At 45.7% G+C, this 17280-nt stretch overlaps 6 protein-coding genes across 6 annotated transcripts; 4 read left to right on the top strand and 2 right to left on the bottom strand.

The window, feature by feature from the left end:
• Positions 1 to 315: 315 nt before the first annotated feature.
• Positions 316 to 3134, bottom strand: AOL_s00083g508 (uncharacterized protein; the record flags this gene model as incomplete). Its single annotated transcript, XM_011125687.1, has 5 exons — positions 316 to 1245; positions 1299 to 1452; positions 1519 to 1625; positions 1702 to 2445; positions 2520 to 3134. 5 exons carry the CDS (start codon positions 3132 to 3134, stop codon positions 316 to 318), a joined length of 2550 nt encoding a protein of 849 aa, XP_011123989.1.
• Positions 3135 to 5059: 1925 nt separating this feature from the next.
• Positions 5060 to 6504, top strand: AOL_s00083g507 (uncharacterized protein; the record flags this gene model as incomplete). The annotated part of the gene is made up of 10 exons (XM_011125686.1): positions 5060 to 5129; positions 5201 to 5220; positions 5294 to 5328; positions 5443 to 5456; positions 5586 to 5600; positions 5675 to 5941; positions 6010 to 6015; positions 6088 to 6132; positions 6246 to 6306; positions 6447 to 6504. The coding sequence occupies 10 exons, from the start codon at positions 5060 to 5062 to the stop codon at positions 6502 to 6504; spliced, it is 591 nt and encodes a 196-aa protein (XP_011123988.1).
• Positions 6505 to 8700: 2196 nt separating this feature from the next.
• AOL_s00083g506 (uncharacterized protein) lies at positions 8701 to 8979 on the top strand (the record flags this gene model as incomplete). Its single annotated transcript, XM_011125685.1, has 2 exons — positions 8701 to 8732; positions 8784 to 8979. 2 exons carry the CDS (start codon positions 8701 to 8703, stop codon positions 8977 to 8979), a joined length of 228 nt encoding a protein of 75 aa, XP_011123987.1.
• A 2106-nt stretch (positions 8980 to 11085) lies between these two features.
• Positions 11086 to 12210, top strand: AOL_s00083g505 (uncharacterized protein; the record flags this gene model as incomplete). The annotated part of the gene is made up of 1 exon (XM_011125684.1): positions 11086 to 12210. The coding sequence occupies one exon, from the start codon at positions 11086 to 11088 to the stop codon at positions 12208 to 12210; it is 1125 nt and encodes a 374-aa protein (XP_011123986.1).
• Positions 12211 to 14360: 2150 nt separating this feature from the next.
• AOL_s00083g504 (uncharacterized protein) lies at positions 14361 to 16476 on the top strand (the record flags this gene model as incomplete). Its single annotated transcript, XM_011125683.1, has 4 exons — positions 14361 to 14588; positions 14665 to 15134; positions 15222 to 15574; positions 15650 to 16476. 4 exons carry the CDS (start codon positions 14361 to 14363, stop codon positions 16474 to 16476), a joined length of 1878 nt encoding a protein of 625 aa, XP_011123985.1.
• A 434-nt stretch (positions 16477 to 16910) lies between these two features.
• Positions 16911 to 17263, bottom strand: AOL_s00083g503 (uncharacterized protein; the record flags this gene model as incomplete). Its single annotated transcript, XM_011125682.1, has 2 exons — positions 16911 to 17026; positions 17086 to 17263. 2 exons carry the CDS (start codon positions 17261 to 17263, stop codon positions 16911 to 16913), a joined length of 294 nt encoding a protein of 97 aa, XP_011123984.1.
• Between the last annotated feature and the right edge of the window lie 17 nt (positions 17264 to 17280).

Here is a 17280-nt window from a genome sequence, read left to right as displayed (position 1 = left end):
GAGAGAAGGGGGGTTGGGGTTTTGGGACGATGATTGTAACGAAGAATGGTTATGACAAGCCAACAAATACATGTACAGCTACCCGCTATGCCAGAAAAGCCAGAACTTTTGGGGAGAGGGTCATATTTAGAGGATATATATGCAAAGAAGAGTAATGTAATTAATAAGCCCCAATCCGGAAGTTGGAGACAAATAAGTACTGTGAAGAATGCCAGATGTTGTGGTTAGACGCAATATGTGGTAGGACACACGGCACTTTCCATGGGAGGAGAAGGGGAGAAGAGAAAAAGAAAGATTAGGGATGTCAACCCTTCTTCACTGCAATTCGTAGAACAACAGATATGCTACCTTGTCATCCCTTGAAGAATTGTTGGTTGCGGTCATGGCCTTGCCACTGACTTTTGTCGCAAAGTTAACTTCCTTCCAGCCATTCTCTTCGCTGACAACTCTCTTGCGAGATTCTAAATTGTAAAGGCCATCATGCACAACTACATCATTTCCGGTGATTCTCTTGACGACTGTATCATCTATACGGATCCAACCATCCTGTCTTTTCACGTCAACCGTGTAGTGTCCGTTCGTGGCACTCTTTCCGTGGTGGTAAACGACGCTGGTAAGCTTGTATCGAGCTGGTTGGGCAGATGTCCTACGGGTGGGGCTAAGAGCTTCGCTAGGTATTTCGAGATCGAGAGGATAGCCTATGCTCTTCCAAATTTTCTGCGTTCCGCCTGTATTGTTATATTGGAAACGCTTAAGGTGGAGAATTAGTACTGGTGGAAGGCTATCGATGAATGCCTGCTTGGTCGCGGATGCACTTGCCCCGCGAGCAGATTTGAAGTCACCACCTTGAAGCTGTTCCGGAATACTAATTTGACGAAGAGCGTCAACGATGCTGTGAATGTTGCTATTCTGTATGTCAAGCTGTAGGGATTGATACGGCTCCCGCATCACGCTGCTTCGTTGGCCAGAGATTCTCAATTCGTTTCTCATTTGCCCTCCGAAAATCTTTGTGACGGGGGATATTCCACTAATATGCCCAATGTTGCGCGTAATAGTTGTTTTTTGCTTGTGGCCGACTTCTAACCAGCCCGAGTCATCTTCTTGGGATGGGGTGGCTGTATGATTAGGATGAGCAGCACTTCCTTGCTTCGATCCCTCTCCAGATTTTATTGCTGCGACACACTCCTCGTGCAGAACATCAAGAAAGAAATTGAGAAACTCTTCCGCGTCTTGTTGATGGCCACGCTGAAAAATCATTAGAAAAAAAATACATTTAGAAGGTGGAAAAAACGACTTACCCTCATGGAACTAAACCGCTTTAGGCCCTTGACCGCTTCGTAAACATATTCAGGGACAAACGGGTCTCCGGATAACGTCATATCCGAGATGGGACTGTCACTTGACAAAAGGGAGCCTGGAGTAACTCGTCGGAACTCGCGCATAAACATGATCCTATATATTGGCATAATTAGCTGCCTGATGTGGGGAGACCGTAAGATGGAGGACAAACAGACGTACATAGCATCAATCAGAGGTGTTTCATTTTTGAAATTGTGCGCGACCTTTCTGCTGACTGCATCGAGAAACAAGAAGAAAGGCCCACAGAACAATAATGCTTGTAATATCTAATAAAATTAAGCGGCAGAATAAGTATTAGTTCTAAACTCCATAGAAAGTTTTGGGATACGATGATTGATTTACCGAGTTCATAAAACACATATTACCAGTGTTTATTAACCCACGGGGTTCCATCAAAGGTACCTTCCATCCTGAACCGGAGCCCCTTAGCTGAGTTATATCGAATGTTTGTAAAACCTCGGCGAGTGTACGCGCCTGAGTGTCCCCAAGATTCCCAGATGCAATAGATAAACCGTTTGTGCTGGGAAAAACAGAGGGGTTGGGAGTAGTAGATATTTTGGCAGCTTTAGAACGGACAAGATCTGCCCAGGATTTAGGCGGGGGTGGTGGCGGGGGTTGATCTTCCGTTGCCGTTTGTGCACCGTTTTCCTTAACATCTTCGAGCGCTTCAGTCTCTCTGGCAAACCCTTGGGCTCTTTCCAAGTCACTGGGTACGGGTGTAGCATCGGCGCTTTTCCGTGGCTTGTGGATAGCTGGGATGAAGGGAACGACCGGAATTGTTGGAACTGGGGATGCTGAGGTATTCGCCAATTTCAAAGCTCTATCCGTGGAAAGTGAGGTAGCAATATCTGATCCAATGACCGTGTTCTGTTCATCGGATTCCAACTCTGCAAAAAAATTGTCTTTTGTTTCAGTCGTAAGAGAGATCATATTCCCTAACGGAGAATCCGACGTACTAGGCCTAGTGGCCAAGAGGCCATTGGGATCCGGAGGAGTGGTTTTTTGAGGAACAGTATCCTTGGTTTTGAGAGTTTTAGGCTTCCTAAAAGGGAACGGTTTGTTGGGAGCTGAAAACCAAGGGAGCCGCTACAAGACCAAACAAGATACATTAAGATTTCACGCTATATAATGGATTGGGGGGGGGGGGGGGCTGGAATTACCAAAGGGTTAAGTTCATGACCTTCCTGTAGCGGTACGACGATTGGGACCATAGGAGAATATAGTATTGGTGAAGGAGACGTGGGCGTTCCATATTTCGTCTCGCACGACTCTTCTATCGGCTTAGTAGACTGAGCGGGGCTCGAGGCTGGGTTCGAAACGACAGGTTCTCGGGGGAGGGAGGCAGGAGATGGGATATCAGCAGGGGGTTGGTGGATTTCCTGCGGGGGATAATACGGCGGGACGTTTGGTTGTAGATGTGAAGGGCGGTAAAAGGTATTCGGCATATGATGAGGAATGATAGGATATTGGGGGATATAGGAAGCCGGAGTTGATACTATCAAAGGGCGGTTAGGTTGGTGGAAATGGGGCGGGCGGTAGTCCTGTGCCTGGGAGGGGTGAGGCGGCGGGTGTTGAGAGTACGGGAGAACATGCTGAGGATGTGGCGGATAAGAGGGCTGGTGTTGGTGTTGTTGGTGTTGGTGAGCATGTTGATTTTGATGTTGATGAGCATGATGGTGATGGTGATGATGTGGTGGTGGTGGTGGTGGTGGTGGTGGTGGCGGTGGTGGGGGTCCCATCATTTGTTGTGGGATATAGGGCCCATGGGGGGGCATTTGGGAGTACTGGTGATGATTCATATTCGGGAGGGGAGGGATGAATCTATTATGGAGATTATTAACATTATATTTGGCCCGATCGTACCGATTGAAAGTATATGTATACGTTAGGGTGTAGGTTTAATTTGCTTACCTCACGGAAAAGAGGTATGGATGTTGATGTTCTTTTCGCTTCCCAGTTATCTATTCCGGAGGAGAGAACTCAATAACGGACTGCATCACCGCTGCATAACCGTTCCAGGGGAGGATATTGGACTATAGCGTGGAGATCAGCGGGATAGCATTGCTTGCAGCGATGCTGCGAATACTAATTGGTGAGAGATATGGTGGTGATGATGATGATTGTAGTGATGGGGAGATTGGTAGAAGCAATAATGCCGATTATCGAGAGCGTGAAGTAGAGAAGCTTGATAGATGTATCCCTTATATAAAGGGAAGGAGCAAGGCCCAAGCTGTCAGGATGGACCGATAATTGATGATACTCTCGGGCTAGAGGAGAAATGCACAAATAATCGGAACGATTATGATAGATGAGTATGTGCAGAGTACGCGACAATTGGGATGAAGCGATGTTTGACGGCACGTGGGGTAGATACGTATGCGAATAACCTATTAAGTACTTGGATAAAATCGTAGGTAGGTAGCCGATAGTCGATCGGATGATGATGAAACTATGGAGAGGGTGGCTTTTTAGTGGATACTAAATTATTATTTTATTATGAATATGATGGTGATGGTGGTGACGGCAGTGGTGGTCGGTGGTGGTTGGTGGTGGCGGTGGTGGTGGTGATGATGATGGTGATGATGGATGGATGGATGGACGAGGATGGATGAGGATGGATGTTGTTGATATCGGCCAGAGCTAGAGCTTGGTTAGTGTGTGTCTGCCTATTTTACCAAAATAGGTAATTTAAGATTAATTGTTATGACAAAAAGAGGAATAAGTGAGTTACCTAGGCTACTTAGAGTAGTTTTCGTTTTAGAGCAGCGCCAAGCCCCAGCATCCAAGCTTATATAGTACGTATACGGAGGAGTTAGTCTACCTAGTTTGCATTCAAGTACCTAGGTAAGTACCTAGGTACCTGTTACGTAGACATTCTGACATGATAAAAGCACCCCGAATACATGAATATACTCTTCGAGTGGTAGTAGTATCTATAAATATATTAGGTACCTATGTTAAGTATGTAATTAATACCTAGTAGTTGCTTACCTATAAGAAGTAGGAAGTACTTGCCTAACAGCAGCAGGTAGGGGTGCTGCCTGTCCATCTGGTAAATACAGCTTCTCCGACAAAAAAAAAAAAAAAAAAAAAAATACCAGCAACACACACAAAAAAATCTCTGAGTTTGGTGGCCACGCCAAAATTCGAATTCAATTATTTCAACTTCAGCTCTCCCTCCCAGATTCTAGCTTCCATCCTTCCCTCCTCGACGAACAAACTACCCAACTCAACTTCTTCGTTTCTTCCTTCCTTACTTACTTCCTTACTTCCTTACTTACAGTAATCCAATACTCAAGTACTTGCTCAAGTGCCCTCATTCTCTGCTCCCTAGAATATCTCTTCGAGAAGGAAAAGTCAGTCCTTCTCTTCTAATTGGATTGTTCCCCCTCTTCCTCCTCCACATCTCCACATTTCTCTATCCCCCGGCCTTCAACTCATCGCTTTCATTGAGTTTCTTTCACAACCTCCCCAATATCTCTACAACTCACCCTAATCATTATCTCGAACCGTCCTTGCACTCAACTAGCTTCTTAGCTTTGTTGTTAACCCCCTCGTCCCTTTTTTTTTGATGACTTCTTTAAAGCGCTGCGATTTTCCGACTAGCTGCTAACAATAAAAATTTGTTGTCCTCTTAGACCTGGAATCTACATAATTCACTCTTCTCTATCATCTCGGCCCCTCTTCCCAAAGAATCAAAATGGAAGGCGGAGGAAACTCTTACGGTGGTAGTGGAAGTTTCGGAGGCGGCAACCGCTCCTGTTACAATTGTTCGTTCCATACCATACCACACTATCTATATGCACCCAGAACCGCTAACTCGGACATCTCTTTCCTTTAGGTGGTGGATCTGGTCACCAGGTACATGAGCTTTGCTATGATCAAGCAATATCACTTGAATACCTCTTCTGATGCTGTTTTTCAATCTATCTAGGCCAAGGACTGCCCAAAGAGAGGCAACCCAGTTTGGTAAGCCACCCAATTGCTTAGAAGGCACGCTTGTCTTGATCCTGTTCTCCCTCCCCTTCACTGTGACTGTACCATGAAAGTTGTCGAGGCTTGACGTAGCTGATGGTGAATTAGCTACAATTGTGGACGTATGTGGCGTAACGTGCTCCCTTGTGTTTGTGCGTCATCTAATGGATAACGTGCGGATTGGTATGTAAGATGTATCAAAGGCTAACTCTCACCCTGATTTTTTCCTTATGCTTTCTCTCGCAATACAGAAGATGGCCACCTCAGTAAGTTGACACCGCGAATGGAGCAGTGCGCTCTCATGATATACTCATACTTCTGTTTGTTAACACACTTCCAGGTCGAGAATGTCAATCACCTCCGAAGGAGAAATCCTGTTACCGATGCGGACAAACAGGTCACATAAGCCGTGAATGTACCAATGAGTCCTCGGGTAGCTCCTATTCCGGTGGTAACAGTGGCGGCGCTGCTGGTTCCGGCGCCGAATGCTACAAATGTGGAAAGGTTGGCCATATTGCCCGCAACTGTCAATCTGGAGACAATGGAGGGTTCGGCGGAGGAAACAGATACGCTTCTGGTCGCGGACAAACATGTTACTCTTGCGGCGGTAAGTTTTTATAATTACGCTGTTTTATCCTGGCTTTGTCACCTCAACTAATCACTTTGGCCTTATAGGATTTGGTAAGCTTCTGCCCACAAATTATAAAGCTTAGACCTATCGTAAAATCTAACATTCTTATCCTTGATTTTAAGGCCACATGTCTCGTGACTGTACACAAGGCCAGAAGTGCTACAACTGTATGTTTGATTGAAGCTTACATCCCTCTCCTTCCCCCACCCTTTTTTTCCCCTTTAAAGTACATAAGTTTTCGCGCATCTTGATGTGTCTTCAGACCACTAATTGTTTTTAGGTGGCCAAATCGGTCATCTTTCCCGTGACTGCACTAGCGAGCAGGATCGTGTTTGTTACAAGTAAGTTCTCCCTTTCCTTTCCTTTCCTTTCCTTTCCTTTCCTTTCCTTTCCATTCCATTCCTTTCCTTTCCTTTCCTTTCCTTTCCTTTCCTTTCCTTCCCTTCCCTTTTAATCCCTGACCTAAATTAACCATCAACAGGTGCAAAAAACCCGGTCATATTATGAGCAATTGCCCCGAGGCCGATACCAGCGCTTAGGTTGAAGACGCTGGAACATCTTAAAAACGTTCCTGATTTCTCAAAAGGTTATAATCTGTTGGGTGGACACCATATTTCCTTGTCCATGTCCTAGATAATCCTTCTCATTCTCCTCGTTCTTTTTTTTCTCTTTCTCTTTTTTTTTTTTTTTTTTTTTTTGGTTTGATCGGATGTCTGCCATTAGTGATGGATGAGCCCGAGAACAACAGAAAAAAGCGGGAAACCCTTTGAGGTTCTTGACAAAGTTGAGAACTTATTCGTTTTCGTATTTCCTAGTTTTGCGGGAGTGTGGCACGCGTACGCCCCTCCAACAACCCTACCCATGAACCCTTCCATGGCTCGTACGGCCATTGTAAAATTGCTTGGAAGCAATATCTCATGATCGTTCATCCGACTCTATTAATCTCTCATGTGTTCCCCTCCCTTCTAACAAAATAAAACTGTATTATAACTCGCGAAGTTCGAATCTCGATGTGGCATAGGCGGTCAGATATCTGTTTCTCGCATTACTTCTAAGGTGACTCTCCATAAGGCTATTGTGATCGCCATGTTGCCAAAATCTTGCTCCCGAATTGGGCAACTTGTTGCGCCTCTGATTGTACACGATGCAGATTATAGGTTATTCGCGTGCCTGATGTTGCTCAACCGAACTTGAGCGAGGCGGTGGTAGCTCTGGTGTGTTGAACTAGGGTCTGGCGTGTGGTATTTCCCGTCAGGTCACATTGGGTTGTTTCTTGGATGATGACCTGGCCTCATGATCGAGGACGCTAACTTACCTTGGATTGATTGATTGTGCCCTTGTGGAGTACCATGTAACAAGTACTCATATACTTCATAACATATAACACCAGGAAGCACAGGAAGCAGTGGTACACAGGAGGGAGGTACACGTACTTAGGTACTTTCATTACGTATGGCCACGGAACATCTGGGAGATGGGGCATGGACGAGCAATTTAGGACCGGCCCAAGTCGGCCGACTTCGGCAATGCCATGTCCTGATTATCATGTATTTGAATCTGTATGCAATTGGTTCCAAGGCTTTTTGAAGTTGGGGAAATGAGATTGTTGCCCAAAGTAATGTACTTACACCGTAGTTACTTATGTAACATTCGACTTGATTCAAAAATGAAATTAGTGCAAGCCTATATATCGCCTGTCGCCCAAACCTGGTTGGAGAATACCTACCGACTGACATGCCTATTTGTACACTTAATATTCCAATCTCGATATCGGTATAGGTAAGTAAGCAAGTACTTATTTCTATGTGCTCCCGCTGCACCATGCGACCGGGATTGCGATCCAGAGCACAGTGACATCCCGCATCTGTGTACATGTATTCGAGGATCAATCAGCTGCATTGGCTTCCCGTTGATGCTCCCGCTCCCTGTTCTGTCTCATCCGAGCGCAGGTAATATAATTGGCAGGGGAGGGAGGTATCGATAAGAACTCCAATCAACACCACGATCACATGGGCATTGGACGGGCTAACTGTTGGAGAGGAGACCCATGTGATCGGGTGGTGGTGGTGGTGGTGGTGGTTTTGACCGCTAAGCTAGATAAGCTAACGTTAACGGGAAGACAAGGTCGAAATCGGTGGGGCGGACTGCACCTGCACATGTACGTAATTGTCCCAGAAACCACGAGGCCAGGCGGTCAATTGCCAATCATGATATCCTTTTGGTCAAAGCTGTCAAAGAGCCTCCAAAAATAGAGGATCTGAGAAACTACTTAAGTAAGTAGGTAGGTATATACATGACAGATACAATGACAATTAATGTTTGCCGGAGGTATCTGGCAGTAATCTCATTGTTTCGGAGGTTTCTAACTTACGTTACGTTACGTTACCCACACGGGAAGGGGCGGAATTCAAGATGCGTACACATAAAAAAGATTTGGGAACTCAAGTATGTAAGTACCTAGCATGTGCATACATACATACATACATCCATACATACATACATCATACATACAGGCGGAGAATCGGCACTTGCAGGGTGTGGGAGAACTTTTCATCCGATGTTTTTACTGGATTCCTGATCAGATCAGAGGACGCTAGGTATGTATGTATGTATGGATGTATTTCAGTAGGTATCGGCGGGCCGATTCAAAACCGACATCCCTGCAAAAGCAATTGCATTGCCATCGGCCATCAATCGAATCAATTCAACTTATGTAGCTTGCTTCGAGCGATGTTATGTTGAGTATCAAGCGCAAGCATGTACGCACGTACGTACTGTAATGGTTGAGTAAATGGTTATCTCTGATACACCGCGCTAGACTGCCCGTTCCGTCAGCTGTGATCCGTCTCGACCCGGCGAAGCAGCTCAGCCGTATAACAGCAGTCGAAGCGAAGTTCTCATTCCGTATCGTATCCCCATCCCAGCATCCCAGAGGCCTTCCTAAGGATCAGGCTCCAAGGAATTATGCGTCTGGTGACACACACCTCGTCTGGGCCGCCCCACCATCAGCGTAAATATTTTTGCTTTTTGGCGCGCAGCTTCCCTGCTTCTGGGGACGGGCAGTGGTCAGGTTGACCACTCTTTTCGAGGCCGTCCAGCCAATCAACGGTCTGGGACATGACCAAAGATAGTGTTTGTCTGCGAATGCATAATATCACCTTTCGCAGCCGGCGGCGCAAACACCATACCATTTCCTTTTATCTGCCTCCGTCTCCAGCAATCTTAGATTTTGGAATCTCCATCTTCTTCCAATTACAGGACAGGAAATTTACTTGGGTTCATCGGTTCCCTGCGACGGGAGAAGCCTGATTGACCTCCGGTTCAGAAAGAGCGACTGCACGGCTTGCAATCATATTGTGTTGAACAACCCTCGAGTGGCGATTGCGACAACCTACATAACGATATCATCTTGGTTGTATCATCATCATCATCATCGTCTTCTTATTCTTATTCATCTTTTAAAATTTTATTACTTCCCTTCATCCATTCGAAGATTCCTCGGATTGAGAACAATTACGAACCGGATTGAATTGGCTGTGGCACGGTCTCGATATCTCTCGAAAACATTCTCAAGCTGAGCCGGTATAGCTTAGAATTTGAGGATTCAAATATCTGGTAAGTTAGGGTTATAGAAGTGGCTATTCCTCGTGCGTCTTGCCTCGTCCTCATCCTCCTTCTTTGTTCGAGCTCAAGTTGAAGTTCAAGGATTCGGATTGGGTCTGGTTGAGTGCAACAAAGGACGAAGCCTTTGATCCGGCGGATCCTTTGGATCATCCCTAATTGCCCAAAATTCTGTCCGCTCTTCATTTTTATTTTTTATTTTTTATTTTTATATCTTTTTATTTTTTATATTTTATTTATTTTCCTTCCATTCACTTCCCTCCCTTCTATTCAACCTGTGACGGTTGTGGTTTTGCGCCTCATCCGGCTCAGACGTCACCCAGACATTGCTTGCCTCGCATGTGACCTTTTGTTCAAGTCAATTCGATCCCATTCTTGCAGAACTAACTTTTTGGCTTCCCCCCAGACGAAGTGGAAAAAAAAAAGAAGGAGAAGAGGAAGAAAGGAAGAGATCCTTTAGGATTGAATTGGCCAATTGAAATATCTCCCGTCGAAAAAAGCCTATTGGGGGCTAAAGTTGTTTGTCGACATCGTCATCTTGAAACAAGGCTCACGTAGGCCGTGACTCTTAAGCCTAGCCTTCCGCTTGCTCTTTTGTCCAATATCATCCATTCCACTGCCCGCACAATCGAAGGTGCCAGACAAAGAAATAAAGATAATTAGGCACGCCCGGCATTCCTAAGCCTCTCCCACCTTAGATTATAATTTTATCCCTCCCCCTCTCCCCCTCTCTCTCTTTTTTCCCTTTCTTTCTCTCTTCCTCTCCCTCTATCTCCTCTCAGCTTCTCACGTGACCAATTGGAAGCTCCCGGAAACGCTGACAAATCCCCTGTTCTTTGCCACACAACGCAACACAACACAACACAACTCCAACAACCTCAACTCCAACAACACATTTTTCAAACGGGTAAGTGCTACCATTTCGTATCCTGTCTGGCCTGGCCCAGTTTACGTTAGTCGTTATGGTCATCCATTCCTGGTGACTCCACCGCTGCCTCTCCTCCTCCTCCTCCTCTTCTTCTTCTTCTTCAGCCATTTCTTGGAAAGGAAGCACAAGGATAAGAAGAAAAAGACGAGGTGGTTATGCTTACTTGATGTTTCTTCCCATTTTTCGTTCGGCTTATCCATCATCTGCCTATTTCCTAACCCCGTCCGTAGCTCTAGGATCTTCCATTACAGCCACACACTGTATGACGAAAACTTCCACCTTTCTTATATCTATACATAAATTACTTCCATTGCTTTTCCTACTCCCAATTTTTGTTACTACGCTGCTCTGAAATTTATTGTACTTTTACCAATCCGTCATCCTTCTGAGAATTTATTGTGATTCAACACTGGCCTGTGCTGACTCGATCCCCCGTTCGTTCTTAGTATCAAGAAGTCACCAAGTAGAGCCTCAAATCAGTACATTGACTGACCCCGTCCTATTTTACCCTGTTTCGAACTTATAGTCGTTGGTGGGACCCATACCTCGACGGGTCGTGGTGTTCCTAGATATGGAACTTGATCCTCCGGTACAACTCGTCCAGGAAAATATAAACCCAGCCAACCAAATGCCGCGGACTCCAGAATCATCCCCATTCAAGCGCCCCGCAATGAGCTTTTCTCCCCGACCTGAAATCTCAGGATTTCACGAAATAAGTCACAGCGATAAGAAGTCGCTCTCTCAAAGCGGAATACTTTCACCGCCACTTTCTCCATACATCAACCGTCAGATATCCGAGGTTCCATCCGATCTTGGACCTTCGATACTTAATAGGGATCCTGTTCTCTACGATGCGCCTTCAAATGATGAGAATCAACGGCCGTTGTTCGATCTCTCTGAAACCGATCGAGAATCACCAGCATCACTAGTCAAAACAACACCTACCAGGATTGTAGGGGTTTCCGCGGCTAAGGCGGATAGCAAGGTCGTTTCTATCCCGACATTCAAATCAACGGCATGGCAAGATTGTTTTCGGGGACCTGGTGAATATTTTCAACGCGAGAGGCAGTTTTTAAAACAACAGATTGATGCCGCGAGGGCTGCAAAGGTTGTGAGGGCCGCAAAGACTGTTAAGCTAGTTGCACACAGCATGTCTCCCAAAGCAACCATCTCTGGGCCTAAGCGGTCGCATCAAAGATCCCGGAGCTCGGGCTCGGACATTGCGGCTTTCCCGAACGACAAGGTTCGAATCCATAGAAATACCGATAACAAAGTGATCAAGCCTAAATTCAGCCGACAATCGAAGCCAGTTACGACGACTAGGAAAGATGTTCATTTTTTGACGGTCGAGGATGTTACACCCCTGGTCGATCTTCTACCAGATAATCCGCGTTGCCTTCACGTCGATTGGTCTGGAGCTCCTCTCGATATCTCAAATGATCCAGACCGTCATCTTCTTCATAAAGCAGAACAACACCTTGCTTCGACTTTGAAACTTTCTTGCGGCCAGTATCTGACGCAGAAGCGTCTTATATTTCTTGAACGAGTTACACGACTAAGAGCTGGAAACCAAGTATTTTCACGAACCCATGCACAACAAGTATGTCACATTGATGTCAACAAGGCCTCGCGTCTATTTGCGGCTTTCGAGAAGGTTGGCTGGCTCTCACCCCAGGCTTTAAAGCAGTATCTTTAGACCGACTAGACGAGACGCGATCGCGATCGAGAGCTTCGTCTTTTCTTTTCTTTTCTCTTCGGTTTCCTTTTAACTTGTTCTTTGGTTATCACACAGTTATTTTTACCTTATTCTTTGGTGTTTTTCTCCCCTTACTTTTATCATTTTTATTTGGTTTGTCGTTCCGGAGACTGCCTGATGTTTTGCTTTATGAGCTAGAATGATGCGATAACATACCCTGATGACTTCTTTTTGGTCGCTTAAGTTTCCTGGAGTTTTCAAGGGCAGTTTGGAGTTTTTTTTCCCTTTGTTGATTTCCCTGCTGATTTCCACCATTCGCCCATTTCCTTTCCTGTATTCTTGGTATTAGGTTTGTCTGTCACTTCGCATGTCGCCAACCCCTCCTCCTCGGCGTTTGTTTATATTGTTATCGCGGAAGCATTTGGGACCGGATTTGGATTACCTTTTCACCTCTATTCTTATTATCGTTTCGCCTTCCTTCCTTCCTTTTTCTTCTTCTTATTTTGGGATTTTGGTTTCAAGAATTTGGCGTTACATACATACGATCCGGTCAAGATGTTTCCCCCCTCTAGGTGTCTATGGTATTTCGATTCATACACCAACCTCACCGATGTTTTTATCGTTTTTATCGTTTTTATCGTTTTTATCATTGCCGGGGTTACCGCATGTCTTTTAAATATGGTATTTGGCTGGCTATTGTCTATTTCTCCGCCATGTTTTCTTTGACCCGGGGCTAGCGTTTTTGACAAGTTTTCGACATGACTGGTGTTCTGTATGCCCTCGGGTTTTGGATGGGTTGTCTGGCGTTTTATCCTTCCACCCCCTTCACACCACTCCGCCCTGTTCTGGATTGTTAGAATGATGCTGCGTGTATGGTATTCTTTTAGGCAGTACCTATAATTAATCATGGCCCGCTTTAGGTACTTATCGATGTTGAAGACCTCATTAACACTTGAAGTAAAGATCCGTGCCCTGCAACCTGCCTCGTGATAGACCCCGGCTGGGTTCGATCCACTGGCCGACAACACCAACACGTAGTCTAAGTACCTAAGCACCTACCCAGTGGGCGTATAAAACCAAATGAATACCTGTACTACGACATAGCGGTATGTACTGAAGAGCCAACGTGGAGCCAACGTGGAGCCAACTATTTGTACGTACGGCGCAAGGTAAAACGTATCGTAATCACGAACAACTTTTGATTATATATACGTGATATAATACATAGTATGTATGCCCGTGTTTGTCAGGCTATACTATACCCGAGTAGGTACGACGTATCGGTGATAGAGGGGTAGTTTGTTTGGCTCCCTGCTCGCTACCACAATCCAAGACTGTCGTTTGCTAGCTGTTTGGCTGGTGTTTCTCCTCCATTTCGATCTCTTAGTCCACCTTCCATCTTCCTGTACGTACAGCGTAGCCAACCCTCGAGGAACCAATATTATACTATCTACTTTACATCGCCGGAGCCACTTCATACCCTAGTCATCGCCCAGAGCAGATAAGTTCCGCCGTGATGGCTTAGCTGGCTTAGCTTCGAGGACCCAAGTGTACCTAGACCCTCGACAGCTTCAGGAATCAAAAAACCCGTTAGATGAGTAGAAATTCATATCCTGCCAATTTCCCGGGTTGGCAGCGGGGTATATCAAGGAGGTCAGAATCCTTTTCACAGCATTATGAGGTGCGAATCGGACTAGCTCCAAGTTAAAAACTTCCCGGTGCATCTTTTTTCCCCTTTGTGAGAAGATCAATTCTAGGACTGACGGATAGCGTATTTGTTAAAGGACTTGCAGGACGTAGAAGAGAGCCAAGTAACCTGCTCTGATGATACGCGGGTCACAACTCCAGAGTCCAAAGGCTCGCGGCGATATCGATATATCGAAGAGCAGAATGGCGGCCTGCTCGTGGTCCCTGTCGGAAATAGGAATGAGTCGGTGCCGGCCGATTGGCCTCCTTTGGACATTCATACCCCATTTCTGACTAGGGACCAGGCCCGGAGATATATTTCTAATGGTGCTCCGGTATTTGAGGGAACCTGTAGGGAGGTACCATATCTCAAGAATCAGTTTCACTTTTATGTGGTCCCGGCAAATGGATGGGATGATGAGGGCACAGATTGCTACCCTTTCCAAGAGGACTTTTTCAACGACATGAGCGACGCCAATCGCCCGCAGGAGTCATTGGACCGGCCATATATGCGGGATATATTCGGGCTCTACCCGGGGACCATCACCCTTGCGGGATACGCCGCAACCTATGGATGCCCGCTCGACGGTGGGCCACCATTGGAGGGTGGCCAAGTCAAGGTCCGCAAACTCAACATGAACTATGTCGTGTCGAGGCTCCGTAAGCTGAAACATGAAGGTATTGAGGACCGTGTAAGATCACACATAACCAAGCATGTTCTTTTTTATTTGTCGCATACGACCCAGGACTGACATTTCGCTCCTCCAGGACCCAACCCTTCTATACCACGAATTATATGCAAACCTCTTGTATGACGGGATCACACATGCAGACGACCCTCATAGGTTCGAAATGGGTAGACAAGTCTTTGACCTTGTCGATGTACTCGCTCGTCCAGAATGGGTAGATTTCAGCAAGCTCGAAAACCAGATTGTTCCAGAATTCTTTTACCGGGATGACAGTGCTGGAAATAACAAATTTTTCCACCAACTTCTGTTGTCTCTTGAGCTTTTCTTGCGGATAACATCACGCAGCCCCTTAAACAATTCACTCGGAAAACACCACAGCTGGCCTGTCAAAGTACGCTACGATCTAGTGTTAGCCCAGCGTTGGCTTGAAAATGTCGAAATTGAGAGTCCGGCTTCATCCCATCCAGCGGCACAGTCGACTGTGACATTCCACTTTCAGAACAAGAATAGCCAAGTTGATATACTCAGAAATTTTGGGTGGACTCTAAAGTACGACGATTCTTTTTTCCCACCTATGCCTAGAAGCCCACTAATTTTTCTTCTTCTCTCTTTTCTTTTTGGTTTTTTTCCATCAAGATGGCCGAACATGCCTGAAGTAGAATTCATTCTGTCGGAAGTGGATACAAAAGAAAAGGCGGTTGAAGATCGTAGTGTAAGTTGCATGTCGTGGTTTACTGGATTAATGCTGCCCGGAAGAACTATGCCTTGGGTTATGATGAAAACTTTAATTGATTGCGACCCTGACGCCCCTCCGTCGATAAAAACGCTCTCGCACCTGGCACCTAATGCAGGATTGCAATGGAGAGGCTCTACGTATTGGTCTTGGGAATGTATTGTTGGGAAAGTTTTAGGCGCGGCAAAAGGAGTTAGACAGATATGTGGATGGCTCGGTCCTCTTCCAACAAGTCCAGAACTTCACCGCTCTGAAGGTATGTGAAACGCGTAGCACCTACATCTCGTATACCCAACCCTGCAGGTTTGGTTTACTGATGCTCCTCCAACAGTTGTCTTGATCAAACAAGCACCACCGCTTGGCCATTTAACACCGAGCGACATTCACAACATGACAGCCAATAGTGAGGCATTCCCGGAACATGAATCGAGTATCCATGTCGATGATTTCGACATGCTGGAGCCTGACCTTGAGGATCCTACGGATAATATTCGAATTGAAAGACTAAACTTTCAACCCGTTACATCCGATTCCCAAACAGTTATGAGGATACTCCCTCCTGGTTCTCAAGGAAACCATCGCCCACCATCTAGTATCAGCGGTAGGAGCACAAGCGGACGCAGTGCTAGCAGTCGGAGTATCAGCGGCCGTTCGAATTTCAGCATGTACCCCGGTGATCCGACTCTTTATGACGCCTCAATAACGTTCGCAATCGCTTCCAAATCCTGGCGAGTGTATCTCCGCCATGACACCCCGTTTATTGCTGCGTATCCCTGCAAAAATGGGCCTCATGTCTTATACAATGCGTATGACTTTCGAGTAGTACGCCCGGACAAACTCACGGAGATTAAAAATTGGGGAAGCAACATTACCGATGATGCGGCATCTGAAACAGGTAGCGAGATGTACTACAACAACGAAGTCGAAGAGGTGTTAATAATCGAGGCATTCGGTGTGTGTGACAATGAGGTCTTCGCCCGTGCGTGGTGCTCTTACTGGGGCCTAGCTGCTATAATAGCAGATGTGGATAAAACATGTGTCGCGTGTACGGTTCGGGAGGCGTACGCTGCTTCTATTAAGGTGGTTATTCTTAACTGCGCACGATCAAATGTCCATAATGAAGTTGAGGATGTGGATAGAACGATCCTGGAGGTATAGTGTCCTGAAAACCTCTTGCATTATTTGAGGGAATATTGGTTTGGTTGGGTTATTGAATTTTATCTATGTACATTGAGAAGGGGGATTCAGGTGGACGGCGATAATGCATGCATATGGGGACGGTGGCGGTTTTCTTCTAAAACACCGAAGTTATATGGAGCCGGACAGTATGAGTCGGTTGATGGTAACAATATAGCATATCCGGGATCAACCGGCAAGAATGTATCCTGGGTCCATCCTATCATATTAATCGTTTTCCGAGAGAATTTTTTTCAAAATTCTTTTTTAATTGGTTTTTTGGGTTTTGTGAGTTTTTTTAGCCAGCTTCCACAATACTGTCATTTACTCATTTATTTTATTCTATTTGACTTCTTTATTTTTATTTAATATAGAATCCAGCTGATAGCCGCTCCAGGCTCTGACTAAGCCCATGATCAATTGCCACCAAGCTCTTCTTTCTTCCTTAGTATTCGTGAATGTCTATCGAGTTCCTCAACTAGGTCCTTGATTGACAGTTTTGAGGCCTCTAATTCCATGACCTTGCCGTCCTCTAAGGTTCCGTCAGAGGTAGCTACATATGTAAACATATACCGGGGTTAAGAGACGTACTGAATGTTACTGCAATCTTGGGGAGATCCTCCGAGGTTCGAGGCAAGAGTTTGGTTTGAATTTTCATCGTGGTCCTGGCATCAGGCGGCAGCATTGAGAGGAAGATCCTGGTGCTTTTTGAATGCTTTGAGAATGGGTTGAAGCTAGCCACTACATTGGAGAGGAACTTGGTGATCATGTTGCATATAATCTTGC

The sequence above is a fragment of the Orbilia oligospora genome, assembly GCF_000225545.1.
Source record: "Orbilia oligospora ATCC 24927 unplaced genomic scaffold scaffold00083, whole genome shotgun sequence".
NCBI classification, from domain to species: domain Eukaryota; kingdom Fungi; phylum Ascomycota; class Orbiliomycetes; order Orbiliales; family Orbiliaceae; genus Orbilia; species Orbilia oligospora.
Note: the sequence above shows the minus strand (reverse complement) of the source record. Positions and strands in the feature narration are given on the sequence as shown.